At 36.6% G+C, this 25,594-nt stretch overlaps 5 protein-coding genes across 17 annotated transcripts; 1 reads left to right on the forward strand and 4 right to left on the reverse strand.

The window, feature by feature from the left end:
* Positions 1 to 1,387: 1,387 nt before the first annotated feature.
* On the reverse strand, positions 1,388 to 8,980 carry LOC105977091 (sister chromatid cohesion protein PDS5 homolog C). 13 transcript variants are annotated; one of them, XM_088823977.1, is made up of 16 exons: positions 8,653 to 8,799; positions 8,243 to 8,381; positions 7,859 to 8,004; positions 7,011 to 7,214; positions 6,750 to 6,931; positions 6,164 to 6,290; positions 5,889 to 6,086; positions 5,293 to 5,346; positions 4,126 to 4,956; positions 3,916 to 4,026; positions 3,172 to 3,245; positions 3,031 to 3,082; positions 2,853 to 2,939; positions 2,734 to 2,777; positions 2,180 to 2,254; positions 1,388 to 2,084 (listed from the first exon to the last, which is right to left on the reverse strand). In XM_088823977.1, exons 3-16 carry the CDS (start codon positions 7,904 to 7,906, stop codon positions 1,622 to 1,624), a joined length of 2,550 nt encoding a protein of 849 aa, XP_088680103.1. In that variant the 5' UTR covers positions 7,907 to 8,004; positions 8,243 to 8,381; positions 8,653 to 8,799; the 3' UTR covers positions 1,388 to 1,621. The 13 variants fall into 13 exon arrangements, with proteins under 13 accessions (XP_088680103.1, XP_088680038.1, XP_088680066.1 ...); XM_088823912.1 differs by having other exon boundaries at positions 8,586 to 8,757; XM_088823940.1 differs by having other exon boundaries at positions 8,524 to 8,678.
* Positions 8,981 to 9,261: 281 nt separating this feature from the next.
* On the reverse strand, positions 9,262 to 16,072 carry LOC105977090 (chaperone protein ClpB3, mitochondrial). The gene is made up of 10 exons (XM_013002356.2): positions 15,497 to 16,072; positions 15,149 to 15,367; positions 14,833 to 15,070; positions 13,876 to 14,071; positions 13,161 to 13,215; positions 12,359 to 12,509; positions 11,646 to 11,954; positions 10,766 to 11,031; positions 9,747 to 10,676; positions 9,262 to 9,652 (listed from the first exon to the last, which is right to left on the reverse strand). The coding sequence occupies exons 1-10, from the start codon at positions 15,740 to 15,742 to the stop codon at positions 9,377 to 9,379; spliced, it is 2,886 nt and encodes a 961-aa protein (XP_012857810.2). The 5' UTR covers positions 15,743 to 16,072; the 3' UTR covers positions 9,262 to 9,376.
* A 753-nt stretch (positions 16,073 to 16,825) lies between these two features.
* Positions 16,826 to 20,981, reverse strand: ASP5 (aspartate aminotransferase 5). The gene is made up of 12 exons (XM_013002322.2): positions 20,859 to 20,981; positions 20,652 to 20,748; positions 20,530 to 20,580; positions 20,206 to 20,400; positions 20,020 to 20,058; positions 19,846 to 19,935; positions 19,640 to 19,748; positions 19,453 to 19,562; positions 18,436 to 18,579; positions 18,090 to 18,256; positions 17,102 to 17,366; positions 16,826 to 17,016 (listed from the first exon to the last, which is right to left on the reverse strand). Exons 2-12 carry the CDS (start codon positions 20,736 to 20,738, stop codon positions 16,885 to 16,887), a joined length of 1,389 nt encoding a protein of 462 aa, XP_012857776.1. The 5' UTR covers positions 20,739 to 20,748; positions 20,859 to 20,981; the 3' UTR covers positions 16,826 to 16,884.
* Positions 20,982 to 21,096: 115 nt separating this feature from the next.
* Positions 21,097 to 22,253, forward strand: LOC105977064 (uncharacterized protein At2g39795, mitochondrial). The gene is made up of 3 exons (XM_013002323.2): positions 21,097 to 21,406; positions 21,490 to 21,824; positions 21,898 to 22,253. Exons 1-3 carry the CDS (start codon positions 21,197 to 21,199, stop codon positions 22,055 to 22,057), a joined length of 705 nt encoding a protein of 234 aa, XP_012857777.2. The 5' UTR covers positions 21,097 to 21,196; the 3' UTR covers positions 22,058 to 22,253.
* Positions 22,254 to 22,423: 170 nt separating this feature from the next.
* On the reverse strand, positions 22,424 to 25,217 carry GOS11 (golgi snare 11). Its single transcript, XM_013002325.2, has 5 exons — positions 24,821 to 25,217; positions 24,133 to 24,363; positions 23,781 to 23,951; positions 22,782 to 22,895; positions 22,424 to 22,715 (listed from the first exon to the last, which is right to left on the reverse strand). The coding sequence occupies exons 1-5, from the start codon at positions 24,857 to 24,859 to the stop codon at positions 22,602 to 22,604; spliced, it is 669 nt and encodes a 222-aa protein (XP_012857779.1). The 5' UTR covers positions 24,860 to 25,217; the 3' UTR covers positions 22,424 to 22,601.
* Between the last annotated feature and the right edge of the window lie 377 nt (positions 25,218 to 25,594).

The following is a 25,594-nucleotide window of genomic DNA, read 5'->3' on the forward strand; positions in this document are numbered from 1 at the left end:
TGATCGTGAAAAAGTTTATGGACGTTCCACCAATTTTACCCAAAATATGTGTACTATAGTTTACAGTTTTTGTTGATTTTGATCGTGAAAAAGTTTTTGGGAGGTTCCACCAAGTTTACCAAAATTTTGTGTACTATATAGCATACAGTTTTTCGTTATTTGATCGTGAAATAGTTTTTTGGATGTTGCACCAATTTAAACTAAAATATGAACGTGAAAAAAAAATTTTGACGTTTCACCAATTTTGCCCAAAACATGTGTCTTATTATAGCATACAGTTTTTGGTGATTTTGATCGTGAAAAAAAAAAATTTGGACGTTACACCAATTTTACCTCAAATTTGTGTACTATGCATACAGTTCTTTGTGATTTCGGATTGGATTCCGTTCTCGGTTGAGTAGGGTTAAAATAAAATTTAAATACCTATTCGACTTTTTTATTTAGTTTGCTAGTTTTTCGAAAAACGAAGTGTTAGATACGAATTTCTTCTCGGCTGCGGTCTTGGTTTCGATTTTTGTTTCGGTTTCGATTCACTTTCGATTTCGGGATTTAGGGTTCGAGGTTTCGGTTTCTATTTTTGGGGATTCATTTGTTTGGGTTCGGTTTCAGTTTGTTTTGGATTCGGCTTTGATTTCGGTTTCGATTTACGGTTTCGGTTTGATTTAGGTTTCCGGGTTATCCAAGTGGTTATATAGTGAATAGGAGTAAGGTTAAAATCAAATTTAAATACCTATTCGACTCTTATATTTTGTTTGGTAGTTTTACGAAAAACTAAGTGTTATATTGGATTTCGTTCTCGGTTGCGGTTTTGGTTTCGATTTATGTTTCGATTTCAATTCGGGTTTCGGGTTTGGGGTTTCGGGGTTCGAGGTTTCGGTTTCGGTTTCGGTTTCTGTTTTCGGGGATTCATTTTATTGATTTCGAATTTCGAGTTTCGAGTTTTGGTTATCGGGTTTCAGTTTCGGTCGGTATTTTGTTTTCTTTGGTTATAGTTTGATGTATTTGTAGTGACATTTCTCTTTTGGTCGAGTAATTGGATCTTGAATTCTGATTTAAACATTTGAATGCTTTTTTTATAAAAACTGTCATAATTTTTTTTCAAGACTGTTGATAAAAACTATTGTTTTATATATTTGAATGTCTTATTGTTATAAACATATTATGTGATTAAATGTTTAAAATTTAGTGGAAAAATATGAATCACTAGTTCAAAAATAGATTAGAAAGGGATTGAAATCTTGGGTCTAAGTTTATAGACATGTTGAGTCCTGCATTCTCCTTTTCAATTATAACAACTGAACACTGTACGTAACTGGCTGTCACTGGTGCACTTTTTGTTTCAGTACTCTACTCGGTACGAGTAATGATATGGAACAGAACATATTACTTGCGTCAAAATCCATCTATCAATATAAAACACATGAACAACTAAAACCTACCATCAGCATCACCACCACAACCAACTAATATGGCGAATATTAAGTTAAAAGACAGTTAAATATCCCTACCTAATTTAACATTCAAATCCTAAATTTTAACATTCAAATGCTGAAGACACTGCAGAAAAATTCGAACAAACAGAGACAGGATAACGCAACACACTGGCGGTGCATCTTATAATTCATTTTCTTCGCTTCTTTGCGCTCTTGGTCTCACCTTCTCGTGGCTTCACATTATCTGAGGATCTCCCCTTGGCCGTTTCTCCTGATTTTGCCGAGTCAGCTGTTTTTCCCTTCATCCGATCAGTTTCTTTCACCTTTGATGAACTAGATTTTGGTATTTTGGCATCACTCGCTTTGCCACTTAGTGTCGTTTTACCTCTCGACTTGGGAGTCTTTGGACTGACTTGCTTTGAGCGGCTTAATGTTTTGGCAACATCAGTGTTGGATCTACCAGTTGTTTTGCCTTTCTGAGAATGATCTTTCAGTTTTATGCTTTCATCTACAGATTTTCTACTTGACTTTGAGTTGTTATCTTTGGACTCAGGCTCTGCTTTGCCATCATCCTTAGATTTGCCATCATCCTTAGATTTGCCATTATCCTTAGATTTGCCACCAGATTTTGTTGAGGCATTTTTTGGTTTGCTGGAGGAGTGAGACTCATTACTGGTCATTCTTATAAAACACCCTTGTCTCCCATAAAGAAATGTACACTTAAATTTGAGCATAAGAGAACAAACCTTTTTGTTGAACCCTCCATCTTTTGACGCTTGCTTGATGTTTCGGAATTTATATTACCTTTCTTCTTCCTTTGCCTGGTTAAAGGAAAGAAGCAAAGGGATCTCTTGGTTAGAAATAAGAAGCAAAAGCTCAGACTCTTGATATTTTCATTCTAAGACCCCCCTCCCAAATCACTTGATTCCATTGCTAGTAGCTTGTGTCTATGACGGGAGACTGGAACAGTCCCTCTGTCATATGAGCGAAAAAAGAGCCTACTTCTAACAACGTAGTGCATATGATACCACAGCCAACAGGTATCTCTACATTGGTCTCACTCTTGAATCTCAATCTTACCCTCAGTGTCTGAAGACAACTACTACATATAACAGCCATTTCAAGTATGACGACCATAAAAAGCTATAAATTCAGGATGACCAATGATGTGACCTTACTCAGTGGGAAGTAATTGCAAGTCTACAGAGTTCAAGAATAAAAGCATTACTTCTTAAGAAGGGGTGCTTAAGATGGAAAAACAAGTAGAAGCATGTACGGAACAATGAAAATTGAAACTTACATGTCAGAGGAAGTATCATGACTTGAATGTTCAACATCTTGGTCCTATTCACAGAGATTGTAAGTGACAAAGTCAAGAAGGTACACTTAAGAAGAAATAAGAATCAGTATGTTACTTACTCCATCTGAAACCAAGTCATCTCCAACAAACTCCCATTTTTCTTTTCTGAGATTTAGCACTTCCTTATCACCATCAGTATACAAGACCTGTTTAAGATAGAAGCAAGAACTAAAATAAGGGTTTTAAAGGCAAAACAAACAATACTAATGAAAGGCATGACCTAACTTCCACACTGACCTTGTGCTTCTTCTTGCCAGAATCGAAAGACGCAATTACACCCTCATAAAACCTGTCCATTATGACCAAACAGAAAACAAGCTCTCATTTCATAATGAATTGTCTATCTGTACTACCTTTAAATTTAAAAGAACCACTTACATTTCATCATCTGGCCACCAAACTTTAACTTTTGAACCAACCAAATTCTTGCCATATTTTACAGTATCAGATACCTGGAATAAACAAAAAAATTAGATGATAATAACATTATCTGTCAAAGGATGTAACTTCTCTAGACGCAAATGTAGCTTTTCAGGTGTTCTGAGTTTATTTCTACCTGACCAGTTGTTAAACTGTGGAACAGGGACCATTAGTTTATGATATTACACATAATGCATGATGCAATCCTATCCATAAGTTGACAATGTAATTCTTCAGGTTTGTTTGAAATCATGTGATGGTTCCATGAAAGAGTTCACTGATCTGACATACTTCAATGGAATTCCTTATTTTCTCCACGAGATTTTTCCAACTATTTGGAAACAGCTTCAAACGACTCATTAAGCAAAATTTGACAAACAAACAAATAAACTATTTCAAACTTCATAACCATCAAAACAAATGGGATACAAAAAAAGGACTATGTTCACTACTAAAAATCAAATGGAAGATGAAAGGTTCAAGAGACAGATGATCAAAATGCTTGGTAAATTGCCAGCAACACATGTATACATTCATGAGAAGAGAATTTCCATCCACGACTTGGTGCAATCATTGGCCTCTCCGAACAAGTCCACATTAAGAGTAACAATTGAGTCCTGTTCATTTGTTATTGGATATTGTTCTCTAGGAAAGCAGGTGTAAGAGAATAGTTAAAGCAGAATAGTTAAAGAAATTACTTACTTTCTCTACACCTGAAGTTCGCTTTCTCTTGGTATTCGTTTTTGGGGTTTCTTCGCGGATGCATTCATCTTTCATTGATTTTAAAGGTGACCTTGGCGAAGTCACTGTGCCCTACATGATGAACCACAAAATCCACACAACATGGACAACACAAAGTAAGGAATAGGAAAAATAACTGAAACATAATAAAATTATGGAGAAAGTGATTACTTTCCCACGATCTTCTCTCGCAGAAGATTTCAGAACATCTTTTTCAATTGTAGGTCTCATGCGTCCTCTCTTTTCGCCATCTTCTTTCCTTAATGAGGATCCTTCATCCATCTTATTACTAGCATCCCCCAGCTGATCTGTCTGGTCAGGTGATCTTGCCTCCGAATCACTTGTACCGCCATCATCGGCCTTCGATGCTCCGTCTTCAGTCGATTTATCCTTGTCGGTTGTCTCTTCAGCCATCTTGTTTCCTGAGCACAGCTGCTTCTTTTCTTCTGAGATATATTCTCCTTCAGATGTTTTCTTAGAATCAGTATCAACAGATTCTATCTCTTCTTCAACAAAGTTCTCCTTCCTATTTGCAAGACAGTCCTTTTCAGCTCGGCTCTCATGGATAGGGCTGCCACTTTGGGTAGGAGATGTTTCATTCACGGCCTCATTCTCAGGTGATTCTGATGGTAAAATCTGAGCAGTGGTGTCTTTTACTTTGTCCAAAGATTTAACAGGTTCAACAGGTTTGACCTCGGTAGGAGAAATATGCACATCTTTACTTGGAATTTCATGGTTATATGGCACCTGCTGAGATTCTGCATGCTCCATTTTCGCTTCCAACTTCACTGGTGTTTGAGCACCCGAATCATCTGATTCAGCTTTGGACATTGATTTGGCATCAAGCTGTTGGTGAGAATTAGTGTTCTGTGAAGAATTTCCATCAGTCATAATTTGTTCAGTCCCAGTTTCATTGGCACCATTACTCACAATTGATTTTGGTGAGTTAGTCATAGTGGGATCTTTGTCTTCAATGGTTTCTTGAATACTATCCTTAGTGACCTGCATGCACAACGATGAGGTCTACAGGTTATTTTTTAGGACACAGACAGCAGAACTTCTCCTAGGTATATCAGCAACGCACATGCGCAGCTGGCAAAGATTAATAGCCAGCAAAATATATATAGAAAGAGAACAACCATTTCTGCTTAGTAAAATACAAAAAAGGGGGGGGGGGGGGGGGGGGGGGGGTGGAGGATCATGCATTGACAGCTACACAGACATAATGTCGCTAGTCTTTTCATCAACCTAAAAAATAATCATGCTAAGAAGCAATCCACATATTAAACACAAGCATAATTTCAGGAATTATCAGATTAAACCATTGCAGTAACATGCCTGAATCACTGGATCCCGAACTGGAGAAGCACTAGTGGACTTCCTCTCAACAACCTAGAAATACATTAGCATGGTGAATCTAATTTAATATCAAAATCTGAATTCAAAAGGTAATATCATCTTATAAACATCAAACCAAAAAATATATATCCGTTGTGAACAAGATATCAATCAAATTAAAGTCACCAAATTCAGACAGACATCCTGCATCTAGGATTCCAATGTGTATGACTTAGGACAGTGCTCAAAACCATATAATGAACATGAACCAATATCACATGACAGAATAAAAGCATTTACACAATTGTGAGTACCTGACAAAAAAAGGCTTATAAAAGATGGAACAATTATTGCCGATTGATCAACGATTAAAAAAGATAATAAAAAAAAAAAAAAAAAAAAAAAAGAGGAAACACTCCACTCAATCAATAATGGCGTAGTACTATGCATAATTTACAAATAGAATAAATGACAGCACCAATAGCATACTGGCTACAACCAACAGTATATTGGGCAACATAAATAGACAACCAAAAATTGGAGAAATTGCTGCAAGACGGAAAATTACAGTCAAATGTAAATAGATGAAAGAATACCGGCTGGTCTCTTAAGACGCTCTCATTATTATGCCCGACTGTACCCGTATTCTCTCGGCACACAGAAGCCACGACTTCACCAAAATCATTTAAGGCAGCATCTAAGGATATCACTGCTTGAGTTAAATAAGATCGAATCTTCTCCGCTGAGTTCTGAATAACTCTCTCTGCCAATTTCTTTGAAATCGGCATAGCAGCCTGTCAAGGTATTTTTTATCAGCAGCAAATAGAGCAGAAGAGATACATAGTTTCTAAAGAACGTCTAAGAAATTGACCTCATTATTCCTTTTCAAGGTAGCCAAAATTGGATTGAGTAGATCTGGGGAAACATCTTCACTTTCTTCTAACACAAGAGTCATAATTGTCTCCATGGATGTAAAAATTCCTTCGGCATGATAATCTCTGGAAGCGGCGAAATAGCAAGACATAAAGCACTTGAATTGAATAAAGTCCCCATCTTATGCAGAAATCACAAAAAAAACTAGGAGTCCTGAATTTTTAGCTATTATTTTCAAAGTAAGGTCAATGCAATTACGATCAAGTTAATGATTCACAGCCATCATGAAACCATTAATATATGACGCTTTAAGACATCTGATGATTGCACTATATGAATCAAATATCGGGTAGGCATGAGAGGCCTACTCACAACCTCCCCTAGAGGAAAAGCAAAGAATCAAAGCAACAAAAACGAATGGAGGTAAATGAAGACAGATAACACCAGCCTTTTCTTATGTTTAGATAGCAAGGAAAAACTAAGGTTTGATAGAGCAATAATGAACAAAGTGAATAAGAAAAATCTAATTGAAAATATATTGCATCCAGATGGTAACAGTTGAGCAGCATATCGCAATATTTTACCTAATAGCGTTAAGAAAGTGTTGGAACATCTCAATAATCATCTGATCACATTCTAAATCCAACATGATGACACAGGACCTGACTTTGGCCACAGTTTCAAGTATAGTGGCCCTTTTTTCATGGGATCTGCTGGACACGTCCGACAAGTTCTCAAAGGATGATACAATCAATTGAAAGACATCCTGAAATAATACAAAAAGTCATAAATGCTACAAGCTGGAGAAAGATATGGGGTGGGAGGGAGATAGTTGAAGATGTTACCTTCATTTTGTCATCATCGTATGGAGCGTCCGGTGCAGTAATTCTTGTTATCTCACTGATACAAGAAGCTACGCCTACTTTTACGTCAACATCAGAATGCTTCACTAGCTCTTCCGCGACCAGCCCCTTCATTAGTGGAGAAATGGCATCTTGCATGGACTTGGCAGGTGACTGCTCCACTTTTGATAGAAGTTCCTCAATTTGCTTAAAGCAGATTAAAATGCACAGAGATTAGAGGAAACCAAGCACCAAGCAAGAACTAGCACAATCTACAAAAAGTTCATCAATACTCCTGTTTTTCCTCTTCGTGATGGTAACAAGGAAATAAGCAAATGTATATATGCATACCTATTGCATGCACGTATTGATTACCGATAAATTTGAAATCTCCAACCAGTTTATAAAGTTGATGGAAAGATCAAAATTCTGTTTAACACAACATTGGAAAATATACTCTAAGGCTCTTGTTCTTTCAGAGCTGAATGAAGAAGTTTAAACAAAAGATTAGAATTTAGAACAGTAATGATGAAAGAATCTTCCGTCTTCTTTTTCTTTTATTCCAGTATGGATGGAAGCAATAATTTAGAATTTCATAAATTTTCCATTTCTCTTCAACTGTTAATAGAGTAGGGAGGACTTGTGACTGCAAAAGATGAAAAAAACTACAGCCAACAACTTAATGCCCAAGCATGAGCCGTGAATATTTCTAGAACAACAGAAAGTTACATACATAATCTTTGAGCTTTCTCACTTATGATGTTACCGTGACAGCACTTCGAAATATAGTTTTTTCGCACATCAAATTATCAAACAGAAGTTACATCAAAGCAAGTTAAACATAGTGGAACCTGAATCAAGTTGGTCCCAAATAGTGCCCAACATGTGTAAGAATACATCTCATCTAACTCGTAATGAACTCAATAAATGCAACGCTTAATATGCAGAAATCCCGGATCATTCAACGGTTGTAAGGCGTTGATGGGCCCTGAATTACCTTCATAAGTTTCACAAGAAGCGAAAACGTTGCCACTTTCAACAGTTAACAAATCAAAACATATAGAAAAGAAACAATAATTTCCAAACAGACGCAACTGAGAGACGAAGCAATGATGACCATAATGATTATTAATTAATAACTCCCCAGAAAATCGAACGCAAACATAAATATAAGAAAATTTAATGAAAAAACGCAATTAAAGAATTTATTAAAAAAAATAAAGGTGTAGGCTTACATCGAGAAGAGGCAGGAGGTCATCGGGCGAAGTGGAAGGCTGGAGAAGACTGCTCCCAGCAGCAGAAAGGCGTTCTTCGAGTTCTTCAATGGAAAGTGATGGCATCGTCCTTGTTTTCTCACTCTTGTATCAGATCTTTCTACAAACAAAAGAAAAAAAAAATAAACAAGAGAAAATATCAACTCAACTCAGCAGCATCGTCGTCCAATATATCAGCGGCGAAACCCTAGGCTGAGGTAGACGTATGGGAAGCTTTATTCGGTAAATTAGTAGTTAATTACTCGTTTGGGAATTGCAATTGTTAGTTTCTGGAGAGAAGCTCAATGAAAACCCTAGAAATTACCTAACAGGATCTAGTGGGGGTGTTGGACCGGAGGGGGTGAGAAAGGTGAAGAGAGACAGAAATATACCACATTTAATAAGAAATGGCAACGATAATGAGAATACCGAATGATTTCCCTTTGATATCACAACAATACTTTCTTCCTCTCCTTTTGGCTTTTTTTTGTCTTTTCTTTTTTTATTTTGTATATATATATTTATATATGTGGTGGCAGAAATTAGATCTGGGATTTTCGAAAGAAAGAAGAAGAAATTAGATCCGGTTGGCAACACTTTTTGTTTATTTACATTCTCCGATATGCTTTAGACACTCCAATCTTGATGTGAGTTGATTTAGCCACAAATATCCAATTTTGGTGAAATTATGAAAAATAACTAACAAATAGAGCTGCTTGCAAAACTTAATAATAGTATTTAGTATTTATACATAAGTTAGCATGTGATGATTTATTACTTGAATATTGATTGATTATCAAACTTAGTTTGCGTCTCTTATTTAATTTATCTAATAAACTCTTGGTGGTTAACTTGAAAACATTGGAGGGGGGTAATGTAGGAATCGAACTGCAGGGTCAATAGTCATTTTCGTTCACATTTTATTAGTATAGATCATCAGTAGTAAGTATATAATGCCGTACGTATGGATCATAATAAATACCATATGAAAGAGTTACCAATTCCGGCAAGCATAATATCGATATCTCCAAGCAAGTACATTTTGAAGGTGAGATTGTTGTACAGTGAGAGTTTTGTTAGAAGTGGCAATCCCCTGAAACAAGCATTAGTCGAGTTTCACTCTTCCATTTTTGTTATGCACAATCTATTTTGACTAGAGATTTCTTTAGCATCTTCTCGTATCTTGTCAAGCACTATTGAATCTTCTTCCTTAATATCTCCTCTCAAGATTCCCATTGCAATCTCATTCTCAACCATCTGCTGTATCACCCTCTTCACAGGTCTTGCTCCAAAGTTTGGGTCAAACCCTAATGCTGCAAGCACTTCAACAGCTTCCTCTCTGTATTCCAAGTTGATGTTCTTCTGTTTCAATCTCTCTTTTACGCGATTTAGCTGCATACATACATAACTTAGATTTCAGATCATCAATACTAAAGTTTTCAAAAAGAATTTAACATCAGTCATTACCAAGCTCTTTTTTTTTTACCTGAAATTCAACTATTTTACTGATTTGTTTGGAGTCTAGAGGCTGGAAAACAATGTATTCGTCAATCCTATTCATGAACTCGGGTCGGAAAGTTTGTCTTGCTAACTCAACCACCTGCCGTTTCATCACATCATAAACAGCATCCTTATTATCATGCTTACTTCTAAGGGTTTCAAGGATATAATGAGATCCGATGTTTGATGTCATAATAAGAACACAGTTAGTGAAACTGACTGTCCGTCCTTGAGAATCAGTTACTCTCCCATCATCCAAAAGCTGTAAAAGGATGTTAAAAACATCATGATGTGCTTTCTCAATTTCATCAAATAAAACAACAGAATACGGCCGTCGACGGACTACTTCTGTCAGTTGCCCACCCTCTTCATATCCAACATATCCAGGTGGTGCTCCGACTAATCGTGAAACTGCATGCTTTTCCATGTATTCACTCATATCGATTCTCACAAGTGCATTTTCAGTGTTGAAAAGATACATAGCGAGAGCTTTTGCAAGCTCAGTTTTACCAACACCAGTCGGCCCCATGAACATGAAGCTTGCAATAGGCCTGTTCGGATCGGAAAGTCCTGCCCTTGAACGACGTATTGCATCAGCTACAGATTTGACTGCCATGTCTTGACCAACAATCCTCTTGTGGAGGACCTGCTCTAATAAGACGAGCTTTTCCATCTCAGTCTGCTGGAGATTAGATACTGGTATGCCAGTCCATATGCTTACAATTTCAGCTATATCAAGATCTGTAACTTCCTCTCGCAGTAGTGACTTTCCAGATCCCCGATATTCTGAAAGGTTCTTCTCAGATTCTTCAAGCTGGCGCTGGAGAGACATCAATGTCCCATATTTGAGTTCAGCAGCACGATTGAGGTCATACTCACGCTCAGCAGCTTCCATCTCTAGATTGACTCTATCAATCTACTCAAGGATTTAATTATGCAAGTATAAAAAAATTTGGAATTAGCTATGCCTGTCATTGTCATAAAAATATGAAGTTAGGCCATTACCTCTTCTTTGATTGACCTCACTCGGTTCATCAGAATTTTCTCATTGTCCCATTGCTCATTTAACTTCCTTTGCTTTTGTTTAAGAGCTCCTAAATCATGTTCCAGTTTGCTCAACCGCTCTTTTGAAGACGTGGTCGTGTCATTTTTCAGAGATAGCTTCTCCATCTCCAACTTAAGCACTGCTCTGTCAATCTCATCCAACTCAGTAGGCTTGGATGTGATCTCCATTTTTAGTTTTGCAGCAGCTTCATCAACAAGATCAATGGCTGGCATATAGCACAAATGAGCATATAATTGAAATTTTAACAAGTCGACATCTAGATATGAGAAAACTGTTTGTTGCAAAAATAATACATAGAAAATACTATTATTATTCATATCTACATATGAATTTGTATTGATTATAGGTGGGATTCGTGGGAAGAATCTTTTTTTTTTCCTGTTAATGATATTTATAGGTCCAATGCCTACCAATCAAGAATACCCAATCCCATGATGCAACTGATGGTGAGGATTAGTCTTCCAAACCAGAACACCTGATAACTAAATTACAAAACACAAATTTGGCAATGCCAATCCCTTAACCGATCAACAACTGCATACAAATTGCCAAAAAGAAAAAAAAAAGAAGACCTTTTAACTATAACATGTTATTAATCTTTCATATATTAATTTGGTCATACTCGTGACGTTTTTTAAAGCGCTATGTATATATATTTCATCTTTACATGATAATATTTTTCATACAAAAAATTAAGAAACACGTAGTTATCAAGAAATGCCATTCAAACTAAATAAATGATAATAGAAAGAAGATAATACTACAGAAATATAGTTCCTACCAAAATGATGATCCTGGATATAAAAACCATACTGTTACCTTTGTCCGGTAGAAAACGCTCTGTTATGTATCTATCTGAAAGAATTGCTGCTGAAACCAGAGCATTGTCTGATATCTTCACCCCATGATGCAGTTCATAACGTTCACGCAATCCCCGCAAAATGGAAATTGTGTCTTCTACAGATGGCTGTCCACAAAATACCTGTTGAAATCTACGTTCCAAAGCAGGGTCCTTCTCAATGTACTTCCTGTATTCGTTCAGTGTAGTTGCCCCAATGCATCTGAGTTCCCCCCTGCCAAGCATGGGTTTCAATAAATTTCCAGCATCCAATGCGCCTCCAGTAGCACCTGCACGTTAAGTAGAACATTTCTACTAAAAAAGGATTAACTATCAAAAAAGCAAGGGGAAAAAAATAGAAAATGTAACACAAACTAAAGATGCATATCCTACAATCATTGAGCATAAGTAGAATACATGAACATGGATTTTCATCTGCAAGTCAGCAGCAACCCTTTCAGAGTAGTTAGCATTCAAGATATATATGCAAAGCGGATAAATTATACTGATGAAAAAGTGAAAGAGGTAGACATTTCGACTTTAATGCATCTAAAAAATTTGCTGAAGCAAAGTTGCACATGTATTTAAGTTTGCAAGTCACTTCCAACAATGAATCGGAAAGAAGCAAGCAATTGCTTGATATGACAAATTCAAAGATAAGGAATGGAGATCCAGAAGCTTATAATTTCAAAACCTGCACCAACTACAGTGTGCATTTCATCGATGAACAATATGATCTGCCCGTTTGAAGCTGTGACTTCCTTCAATACAGCTTTTAACCTTTCCTCAAAGTCTCCTCGATACTTTGCACCAGCAAGCAAAGAACCCATGTCCAGAGAGATCAACTAGCACATACATAAGAAAACAAACAGCGCAATTAAAACATATAAGGGGAAATACGCAATTCACTCAACCTGCAAACCGGGAGAAATAAAGACAGAATATCTGCAATCTAAAGTATATTAAGTTTTGACATATTTGGTATTTATGTGTACTGGTCACAACTCTTCATTTCATGACCTTAAGTAGGTTAGATCTACCTAGATTCACAAAGAAAGGTAACTACAAACAGAAAAATCCAATATCCACACTCAATAGGAGCAATTATCCTTCTTAAATCTATCAGCAGTTTCATCTATAAACTTTCATTCTTCTTTACGCATACCAGACCAGAGAATTTCTGAGAAAGATCTCAATCTTCACAAGAGAAGAGATCCCTAAGAGCAAGGTTAAAAACTATACTCAGCTTGCCATTTTTCAAAGCTTGCTCCAAAGTTGTCAAAGTTTTCCCACATGATTGACAAAAGCAAAAGCACACAGTAACATAAAAATTTAAAGGCCACAAACTCCAAACACGACACATGGTTAAAGAAAATACAAAAGAATTTCAATAGAGACACTAACTTTTGAATTAATGAAGAAAATTTCTTCAGTAAAATCTTCAATGCCTATATAAAGTTCTAATATTACACATCAGATGACAGAGAGGGTACAACCTTTCGGTTCAGCAGAGGTTCTGGGACATCTCCACGGACAATCCTTTGAGCTAACCTGTGAAACATTTGATATGTTGCTGTGACAAACTTGTGGTCTAGTGACTAGCCTTCACATATTTACTAGAAGAAGTAACCATCATTAACATGTACTATTTCTTCAAACCAAATGTCCAGCATAAACTGAAACTGATAACATAAATGGACAAGCACCACAAAAGTTGCCAATCATAATTAAGCATGCATATTGAAACCGGACAAATTGTGGCTATTAAAGGTTTCCCCTAATAGTTATTCCCAATATACACCATCAACTTTGATGAAAATCTATTGTAGTAATAAGGGGGCGAAAATAAACACCACTGCATCTTCTTATCATCCTATATTTTCATTTCAAAGTAAAATATATAAGAAACAACCTAGAACATTAATGCCCAAGGAGAATTTTTTGCTAGAGAAATATAAATTCAACGCATCATCTAAACCACACAGATCAATCAACCCCAAATTCATAATCTAAATTCTCCCAACAACTTATCTGGTAAGTGTCATCTAACAACGGAATCTTGCAAAGGTTGAAAGGTGATAAGAATAATTTAATGTCTCCAAGTATGATGAGTAGTAGATCATGAAAAATAAAGCAGTCATTTGGAGAACATATAACAAAGAATATACTTTTCCAGGTATGTCACATAGCGGCAAAAAATAGAAGATATACCCTTCAGCAATTGCTGTTTTACCCACTCCAGGTTCCCCAATTACAACAGGGTTGTTTTTTGTCCTGCGGGATAAGATTTGGATGCATCTCCGTATTTCATCATCACGTCCTATAACTGGATCAAGTTTTCCGCGTCTGGCAAGTTCAGTTAAGTCATTCCCAAATTTTTCAAGTGCCTCGTATTTACCTTCTGGACCTGTACAATGAGCCAATCAATTATCAGTAAACAACAAAATCAAATGGGGAAGAAAATCGAAGACAACTTTTATGAACTAATAGTTCAAGTAGAAAATAGAGAGAAAGAGAGACAGACGATAATACAACTGTCTCATACAGATATGGAAGAATTTAGTTCTGGAATTAATTGTTTTCTAGCTGTCACCATGAGAGACCACCTGAAATTTGTTGATTGCTTTAGTGTAAAATGGATTGAGGTGTTTATTTATGAATGTCGAAAAGTTATGGGTTCACTGCGTAATATACTTCTTCACTGCTTATATTCTGCAAATATCTGCATTGCATATAACAAATACAGATCTCTAAACTCAATGAACCTTTGTTTCATATGCAGAAACAACAGAAGCTGAAGAAACTACTAACATATAAAATTCTCTGTCATGTTCTTTACGAATTTTTATCAGAGCACACAATTAAGTCTTCTTAAATGTTAACAGCAAGGAACTAGTCATACTCAATAAAAACTTACTTAGACAAAGTAACATGTTTTGAGATTACTTTTTGGTCGAAGTTGATCATCAGCAGAAAATGATGATGAGCCTTTAAGCACAAGAAAATGTTCCCCTTCATTAAAAGATGGTTTACTCCAATTGTGACTCTTACCAATATCTAAAATAAACGTTGCAGCGCAATCCAATTAAGAAGTTCTTCTATTCATTGAATGATTTACGAAATAGCTAAATTTTTCAAAAGTTAAAGCTATAAGATGTGAGCACCCACTCTGATCAGTTACTCTTTGATTACCACGAACAGCTATGACAGCATCCTTCAAAGCCTTCTCGCTTAATTGAAGAGTTTTGAACAATTGCTGCCCAAATCTCTTATCCAAGGGAAATGCCAGCACTAGATGCTCGACAGACAGAAATGAATCACCCATTTCTTTTTTAAATTTCCGTGCATTCTCCAACAGAGAACTCAAATGAGAGCCCAAAATAGGCCCGGTTGTGTCCCCTGAAACCTGCAAGCAAAAGTTATGACAACCATTTAAGGAATATTTCTTGGCATTCTAAGTCACATCTGCTCTCACATATTATACCTTTGGTTGCTGAGATATGAAGGTATCAGTAGACTGCAGAAGTGATGTGTTGTCAGCACCAGCCTTGGTGAATATTCTTCTTGCCAGCCCATCTTTTTGTTCTAAAAGGGATTTCATTAGATGCTCTGTTTCCACAATTTGATGTTTGCTGTATTTTGCTGCGTCCACAGCGCCAACAACTCCATCCCATGCCATCTCGGTGAACTCTGAATTGCTAATCTGGTAAAAATTTAACGCAGTCGAAAAAGTAAAAAATTCAGACTAAAGAATAGCCAAATATACGATGGAACACTAACTTACCCTTGGACCAATTCATAAACACTCGATAAAAATGAAAAATGTATGCACCTGTGATGATGATGCAGCAGAGGCAGAGTAAGAGCGGGCCGCGGCAGGGAGCGATGTGATGATGCGGCTGAGGCATGATGTGGGGAAAAAAGTAGGGGATGAGATTCCAGTCTCAGCAGATGGAGAGCGGGTCGAGTGGGTGAGTAATCGGATTTGAGGAACTAGAGAGCGGGAGCGGGACGCCCTGAGTGCTGCCGCTGCCATCCTGCTTAGCCGCGCCGCCGTTGAGCTTCCATAAATTGCCATCGCCTTCAAAATGGAAATAAGTACATAAACAGAGATTGTGATTGGGAATTCGCCGCCCACAAAAATGCCGGAGTTAAACTTTGGATGATGTTAACATTGCGTTTTGGCGCTGAATTTTTTTAGCCCTCGAAGCTTGGGGAAGGTTCATGCATCATTTCGAATGCGCTAGAAGTTTCCGCCTCTAAATTCCCTTTTTCCTTTTTGTTTTTAAAGCTAAAACATAAACATTACTATATACTATTGGGCCATAGCCTATAGCAACACTTTTGATTAACAAAATTAAATATATGGCTTATTACTGAGAACGAATAGGTTCACAATTATTTGTATGCTAAAAAAATGTCAACAAGTACACACTTTATGCTAAAAAAATCAATATAATGTTCAAACATTTTAACACTTGCTCCCTCATGTTTCAATAAGTTAACATTTGTGGTCATTTCCTTCAATTTATTGTTAGTATGTCATTTAAGGCAGTGACGGGCACATGCTTGATTCAATTAATTTTAACAAAATTTTGACGGAATGAACTAAGTGTTCAATTTTTTAAACATGAGGAACCAAATGTGTCCAAATGTGAAATCGCTGCAAACTTAACGAATGAAAACTATACTTTTACTAATTTTTTTAACACTCAAATATATAGCACCAAAAATGTTTATTCATGAGTAGCAACTAGTGCAAGAGAAAGTTGATCATCAAGCTTAGATCACAAAACAATCATTAACTATAGTACACATTTTTATTAATGAAATCATTTAAATGTTAAAAGACATTACAAACAAATATTGCTCCTTTTCATTGTCACAATGTCGATAAGCAGGCAAATATGATGAAACAAATTATACTTGGAAGAGAAATAGTTGTCCAGTACACAGTTGACTTGAAGTCACAGAAAGTTATAAATAAATTTATGTTTCAAAAGTTTGTAAGAAGAATAGATAAGAAATAATAATGCATCATCACAGCATACTTTTTTAATGTAAATCTGAATGCAACCAAAACTCTCTCTCAGGGTTAAACCATTATTGTTATTATTATTATCAAATATATATATATATATATATATATATATATATATATATATATATATATATATATATATATATATATATATATATATATATATATAAAGATCTTTTCTAGCTAACATTATGGTATGAATCAATAATAGCATCAGCAAGGTATTCACAGTTGGCTGACGATAATCCAGCCAATGATATTCTTCCATCCTTGGTCATGTATACATGCCATTTGTTGGTCATGTTGTCACTCTGGTTCAGCCAAAGGGTAGAAATATCAGCACAAGTCACACAAAATTCCAAATTGAGAAAATATGTATGTCGTATTTTCAAATACCTGAGCTTTATTCAAGCCAGTGAATGAGAACATGCCAATCTGTTTGAGAATGAAAGACCAGTCCTTCCCACTGTTATCTTTTGCACACAAACTATCATACAATTTCTTTCTGACACTCTTTATCCTTCCAGCCATCGATGCCATCTCCTCTTTCCATTCACTGAAGAGATCTGAATTCCCCACAATATTAGCGACGATCCTGGCTCCATGTATGGGAGGATTTGAGTACATTGGCCGTGCAAGTCTTTTCAACTGGCTTTTTACCCTGCATTAACCAGCACCAGTCACTCTTAACTATTTTCAGAGATTGATTCAATACTCCAACAATATCATACACCTCTAAAGCAAACCCTCAATAAGGACAACCAAAGAGTCCCAGCACTCAAAGTCTATCCTCAGTCTATTGTAGGATTTTTCACATTGGATCGGGACAAATCATTAGATTTAGCACAGCCAGCAAACATCATAGAGATTTCCTGAAACTATTACATGTAATGTGCCTCTACTGTTTTAGTTGCTTGTCAGTGTAGTCAGAGCCTCAAATGCTAACACTCCAAAATTACAGAATGCCCAACAAGATGGAAAAAGACAACCACCAAGTTGAAAGTACAAACATCACGTGGGATATTAAAACATGCAGCCAACATTTTTTTACTGTTACAAATGTGCTACACATACTGTGTGGTGCCAGGGGATGGAGCTCGAAACTGACACAAGAATTGAGAAGTCAAAATTCGAGTGGAAGCGTAAACATGGTTCATGTTTGCGGAAAATACAAAGTTTAAAAAAAAAATTGGCATGAAGCGTGAACATGGTCTATCTTCATGGAAGTACAGAGTGGGGTTGAATTTTGACGCAAAGCGCAAACATGAAGAATCTTCAGCAAATTCCATGAATGAATATGCACTCTACCTCAATCTATTAAAGCACCTTCTGAAATTCAATACAATATGAAAATAAAAAAGAAGAAATATCCTTTTCTTGTTACCTATGTGCGACGTCAGATGACGAGCAGACAACATTTATAGCTCCAATCCTTTCTGCATAGAGACCCAAATTTTTACTGTACGACTGAGCAATTAGAAGTTCCAGACCACGCGCAGCAAACATTCTCACCGATGATGCATCTTTGTCAAGGCTCCCACTAGCAAAACCCTACATTCAGATTGGGATACACACATATTTACATTTCTATGATTTCCAAATCTCATGAATTTAAACTTTAACATGGTTGTATTAACCACCCATGATGTCAGAATAAATGGAGCGCTAGTGACAAAAGTATAGATTCGAGCCCTAAATCCAAAGAAATCGTAAGTCAAATAAAAGAGTACCTGGTAGGCAACATCAAAGAATGGAATATGGTTCTTTTCCTGAATGACATCAGCAATTATTTCCCATTGTTCTGGAGTGGGATCAATGCCAGTTGGGTTGTGTGCACATCCATGAAGTAACACGAAAGATCCTTCTGGAGCTGCCTGAATTCAAGAGGTTTCATTCAAAAAGTGGACCATAGATTGCTTCTTTTGGGATTATATAATTTATCTTGTTTGTTGAGGTGAAGAGAAAGTTCGGACTATAACAACCATCAGTCGTATGCATCTCAAACAATAAACAAGGAGTTGATCTGCCTAATCAGAAACGGAGTAAAAAGCATACACGAACTTGATTGTACATGAGGAAAAGAAAGAAGTTAAATTACTAAACTGTTAGGCTGCAGAAGGGAAGGTGCAGATATCTTTAGAAAGACAGAACATAATGATTGCAACCTACTTCTGTTGGAGTCGGAGTAGCAAAATTCAGAACTATTAGAGTCTAATTTCATGAAGATTGTGTAAAGATCCTTCTTGGTTCATAATGAAAGGGATGAGCTATATTATCGGGGTAAATGGTCTTTGGTGATTTATCCCCTTTAACAGATAACAGATAACTAAAAGAGCTTTTGAGGTTTGCTTGTCACAAGGACCATACCAACTGATATTACGTCTGCCAGTTACCTCCTAATTACAATCTTGCAGTGGGATTAGTAACACTTGAGGGGGCTGGGGCTTCAGAGCATTCTAGTTGGTTGCTCAAAGAGTATATGGGACTAAGGTGATGGATCAATACGGCCTTTTCCCCCTTATCACGAAAAGAGAAGATACAGCCACACATGGCATAGTAAACTCATGATTAGCCACCAAATATCAATATGTGATCATACAACTAATGGAATCAACAGACACTGATTTACTGGAACAAGTTGCTCAATGCATGAGTTACAAAGAGCAAGGAGCTGATGCAAAAATTACTAATTCAGTTGAGGGTACACAATTCAAAAGTAGATTCGAAGAAAATATGGTTTTAGTAACCTTTATGTCAGATATCATCCCATCAAAATCCAAACCGACCGTTTTCGGATCATAATAGCGATACTCAGACCATGGAACTCGGGCATCATTGAAAATGTTTTTGTGGTTCCCTGCAGAGACATAATTAATCAGACTAAGAAAACCAACATCTTATTCAGTAATGTTGAAAGGGTATGTTAGCAAATACCCCAGGTTGGAGATGATATCAGAACTTTAGAACTAGGAAAGTATCTTTCTATCAACGCTGCAGCAAGCCGCAGAGACCCAGTTCCTGAAAGACCCTGGACAGTGGCAACCTGTGACAAGAAAATGGAATTAGTTTACAACTCACGATTTCATTCTGATTACCAATAACAATTCTTTAATAAAAAATGAAAACTGCATATTTCTTACCCTTTGTTGCAGAATAACAGGATTTTCTGTTCCAAATAATAATTCTGCTGTAGCCTTATTAAAGGCAGCCAAACCTTCGATCGGTAGATACTACACGTTGCGATAGATATTTGTAAGTAAACAAAACCCAGAAATGATGCTACTTCATAATCTTTGATTTAAAATAACAAGTACCTCTTTGTTTTCTGCCCATTCCAGCATAAGAGTTTCTGCCTATAATTTTTAATTTTTTTTATAAAAGGAAAAGCGTGGTCAAAATATATTTTATTCTAAAATAAAATATGTAGTAGAAGCATTGGCCACTATAGGAAAACCAGTGTAATGTATAATGTATAAACAAGAGTAGATGAGGCAGTTTACTTTCTTGACAACATTGAGCACATAGGGTTGAAGATCTTCAGTACGATAGGCACCCACACCAAGGTTAAGCTTCATTTCGTTGGTATCTGCTCTGAATGCTTCAGAAACTCCGAGAATGGGGTCAGGGGGAGCCATTGTTATGTCAGTGAACTTGGAATTCTCAACAGCAACGCTCATGCTTGTCCTAAAGAAAGACTGCTATAAAGAAGACGTAATTAATGAAGGTCAAAAAATCTGATATTCCAAGTAAATACGATGAACTTTGTTTCTTTAGTTATTCAGAGAATTGAAGTGCATAGGGGAGCAAAAAGGCTAAAAACGCACCTTTGAGTTGATATGATCATTCCCGAGAAATGTCATTTGATTGGAAGTTGCCTGGTAAACCATAGAAACCAGGAATTCAATAAAACAGATAACAAATTCGGATCGCAGAAAGAAAAGGTTACCTTGAGATTGTGTAGGAATCGGCGGCGACAAGGCAAGGCAGAAGAAGCAGTGGAGGAGGCAAGAGAGAGAATCGGTGAAGAAGCCATATCCGGAGAGCTGTAAAGATGAAGAATAAAAGAATGATCAATAATCGAAGAAAATGTATGGATGGATGGATCGGGATGAGAAATCACACATAATAAAATACAATTGAATAATTTACAGACCAAATAGGAAAGATGAAGCAGCAGCGAGCGATAGAAACGAGAGGAAGAGCAGATGGATATCGGAGAAATCACAGGAGGAGACAGCGATACAAAGTGTCTCTTCACTTGCTAATAATAAATAATAATAATCGATTTCATTTTTAACCGTTGGTTTGTTACGTGACCAAAAAAACTGCGGCCCAAATAAGAAAGCCCACGAAGCAAATAGTCTGTCTGGATCGATCAGCTTCCGTAATGAAGCACAAACAGATGCCACTTCCGCAGCACAAGTTATTGAATTGCTAGGCAAAACCCTAAAACCTTGATTAATTGATTGATTGATATATATTTGGGCGTAAATGGGGGGAGCTCTCGTCAATGGCTTACGCCGCAGATCATCACTGCTTAATCCCTCCATCATCAATTGGATTTCCCCTTCCACAAAAAGTGTATGCCGTCGTGGGGCCCATAACACATCCCTTCAAACTCACCCGTCACCTTCATCGAAGATACGAAGGATCCTGAGAAACGAGATCCAATACCATTATGATTACGCTCCTCCTCACCAGGTACTTTAATTTTTTTTTTCTCTTTCCCTTGTGTCCCAGTCGTCGATTGCATTTGATAATTTGATAATTTGATAATTTTGAAGCCCGTGGCGCAGTTCAATAGATTTATTGTAGAAGATCGACCCGGTGAACAGTGGATTACATTGAGGGGGAAATCAGCTGATGATGAAAATATTAAAATTGAAGCAACAATGTTTGATGGTTCGATTCTTGTTCCAAAATCAGAAGATGCAGAAGATGTTCGACTTCACATCAGCATGGTGGTTGATATATGGAAAGGAGAAACAAGTGATCACTTTATGGAGTTTGTGTGCTCAGCTTGGCCAGATTCTTTAGAAATCCAGAGACTTGTTATATTCAAGCCGCAGCCACACCAACAACACTCTCCATCTCAACCTTGTATGGGTCCGGACATTAGGTGCGGTACACACGCACATTAGTTAATTTATTCGGATACTAGCACTGCTGCTACTCACAACTGTTACTTGCAGGAATTTAAATACCCAACTCCGGAATGAGTTTTACAAGTTCCTGGATACAAGGGGGGTAAATGATGGCCTCGCCAAGTTTTTGCATAAATATATGATCAACAAAGACAGGATTGAGCTTATACAGTGGTTGGGAAAGCTCCAATCCTATTTTGAGAACTAGGTAGATTTAGATTCATCTTGTTGAATCTTCATAAACATATCATGTGTCCTTTATGTTTCAAATTTTGCAGAGGCTATTCTGTGCCTTTTGGGCGAATTCTTTCTTTGTATGCCATTTTCAAACAAACATTTGTGGATTAATTGTGTGTTCCGGTGAAAAAGATGCACATATAAAGACTGTTTCTTTTGTGCATGAATTGTGATATTTGGGAAATTGACTCTAATTAATACTAGATAAATGATATCAAAACAAATCATTTATCTCCTCCATGTTTGCAAATCAGTGCATGCATCGGCCAATGATCAGTCTAAATTATCAGAAATCAAAAGTTGAATACATATGTAATCATTGAATGCGAATCATGACTTTCTGTGTGAGAAACAAATGTCATAAATAGAATTTTGTTTGAATAAAATGGTGTGATACAATTGAACCTCAGATGCCATGATAAATGTAAACAAACAAAATCCAGCAACAAGCCGATAGGATATGTATGTACAAACAGTATACCAGCCTTAAGATCATCTCATATGTGAAAACTCCTCTACTTGGTCCACCAGTATATCAAAATCAGAAATGTGCAGACAGATGCAACTAAGGAGAGTATGATGGTGTCCATGGACTTTTTCTTCTTTATTGCTGAGAGTATATGATTCACCTGCAAAACTCTCAAGTGTCACAACATATCAACTAATGTAACAATAACTTGTATTAATTTTCTTACCGTGGGAAGGCGGCTGCTGACATTACTGAGCTTTGAGTTGATGCCCCCAAATGTGGAACGTTGGAACACCAAAGACTTTAAGGTCTCTTGTGCTTGTGATATCACAGAGTCCATCTACATCAAAACAAAATAGGCTGAGCTTTTCCAAGTAACTTGCTTAATATACAAGAGATAACAGGAAGCACATATAATGTCGAGCAAGATTTTTCCAAATACCCTTATCATATTTACATACATTCGTACATATCTATGTTCTATTTGAAACAATGATACATCCACCACGTACCAAAACTGAGAATTTAAGGCGTCATGACACAGTTATTTTAGGGAAATTGCAACCCATTGCTTTTGAAATTCGAATCAGGCACACTTTTTCTCTCGGGGCATTTTGAACTATGTTCAATCTGTTATTTGAATTTAACCTTTGTCACTCTTCCAATTTCCTAATATTAAGAACTACGCTAAACAAGCAAGGTCAACCATTTCAGGCAACCCTCTAAACCAAAGGAGGTCTTATCACTAGGTTGCAATATTCTGAACCAAAGGCCACACTGTTTCCAATATGCATCATCACCATGGAGATCAGTGATATTCAATGAACTTCAGAATTTCTCATAAAACTGACAACTCCCTAGTATTCCCCAAGTTATCCCTAAAACATGCATAGTGATGTTTCACGTTTAAATTATCTCTCTTCGTTGTGCTATCCAGCAAAAGATTGATTCATGGTGTCAAGATAATTCAATAGTTTTTTTCTCAGATGTAAAACTTGCTTAAAATTTATGCATCCTTGATCGTACAAATATTATTTATATTTCACAATTGAATCAACATTTCCACATGCCTCTATACTCCAGTGTCGTGTTCTATGCTCAAAATAATTGTTAAAGTAACATGTGTATCCACCTCAAGCACCACATTAACAACTCTTGACAATCACACCTACTAACTAAACTTGTCATTCAACTTTGAGTCCACATAGACCATATTAGTTATTACCTGACCGGCACTTCTATGGACGGAAGCACGTTCCTTCAGAAGAGCAGCTTGTTCGTAGGAACCACCACCATCTTCGAGGTCTAATCTTGTACGATCGAACTCCCTAAAATCCTCAAGCAGTGATGCGTGCTCTTTCTTAGCTCTATGACTGGAATGGAGTCGATTAAATTCCTATAACCTCAAAATTGGATTGAGTGAGATATATTAAGCCAACAAAATTGTAATTATTTAACAAATTAGTCAACAAAAAAGTTTTGCTATCTGAAAGAGGATGAAACTAAGAACCTAACTAAAAGGATAGAATCTAGAATACAGGTTCTTAAGATAGTAAAAGTAATCAAATTATATGAACCTGAGTAAGATCCTGAAGAATTTCTTGATGTCGAGTCAACGTATGAGAAAATATTTCAGATCCTCCAGATGAAACCCAAGCTTGCATTTGCAAATTTACTTGTTGAAGTTGTTTCAAGAGCTGACCAATTCCAGATTCCACATCATTATCATTAGAATCATTAACTCTTGTTGATACTAATTTACGATATGAATGCATCTGCTCATCCAGCTGGGCTTCAAGTTTCCGGGCCTAGTTGGACGTAAACAAAATAGGGACAGTGACAGTCAGATTTCAGACAAAGAGAGAAAATAATAGTCAACATATTAATGTATATAAGTTTTACAACAAACTCAAAGTGGTTGTGGAGATTTAAAAATAAAAGAGTTGTCTAAAAAACATTGTCAGGATTTACACTTGAGAGAACATTTGAAGACAAATTCCTGATACAATTACCAACAATGCTCATTATTTGGCAGACGTGATTAAAGATCTTCTGAGCATAACATCACAAATGACTCTATGATGAGTTAAGGAACAAATCTAGCATAATGCATTGTTTTTGCATCATCATCATCATCATCATCATCATCATCCGATCAAACAACATAACCATGAAAATGTAGGAAACCCTAAAATCGAAAGCGTACAAATGGAATTCTCAATAAAAGAGAAGAAAAATCGGATAATTGAAAACATAATTACATACCTGTTTACGCAAGGAATCCCAAGAGCTAGGAGGATCCATTTTTTTTTTCTGGATTCACAAATTTCCTCAATCCAATTCTCCACTGCTAGGTAAGTGGGATTCGTGTGTGGATTATTGATTTAATACAGAACAGGGAGAAGGGGAAAGGAAAAACAAAAATCGAAAGAATAATATGTGCGAATTTGGTGGATGGATTGGGAAACAATAATATATACGGGAATTGAGATGGGGCGTGCGTGAAAATGAAGGAAATGTTTACAGCAAATTGTCAACTGCTCTACAAATTACCTACTGCTATTGTCCGTCGGTTGCGTCTATTTTTGTTTACTAATTCATCTATCGTCCCCCTTTATTTTTTTTTGTATTTTTTTTTTTTTTTTGTATTTGTATGTATGATAAGTTATATTTTCGTTTTATCACATTATATAATATTTTGTTCGGTAACACTGGGAATATTGTATGTAACTTGAATACCATGTGCGACAGGAGCAATCTTTATAGCCCACTAAGCGAGTTCTCAGCCCACTTCAACTCTTGTTGACCATTGGGCGAACTCTTGGCCCATTAAGAGTGGGTTCTCGGTCCACTTCGACCCTTGTGGCCATTGGGCGAACCCTCATACATGTGTCCATCGCGATCCATTGGATCTTGACTTTGATAAACTCCAAATATGGGGTTTTCGCACAATGTCGAACTGCGTCTACTTCATCCCCCTGTTCGCTAGTGAACATAGCGGAGTGGTTCACTACAAAGTACCATCTTCGAATGGTTCAT

This window comes from Erythranthe guttata, chromosome 1 (assembly GCF_056151865.1).
Source record: "Erythranthe guttata isolate IM_541 chromosome 1, IM_541, whole genome shotgun sequence".
Taxonomy (NCBI): domain Eukaryota; kingdom Viridiplantae; phylum Streptophyta; class Magnoliopsida; order Lamiales; family Phrymaceae; genus Erythranthe; species Erythranthe guttata.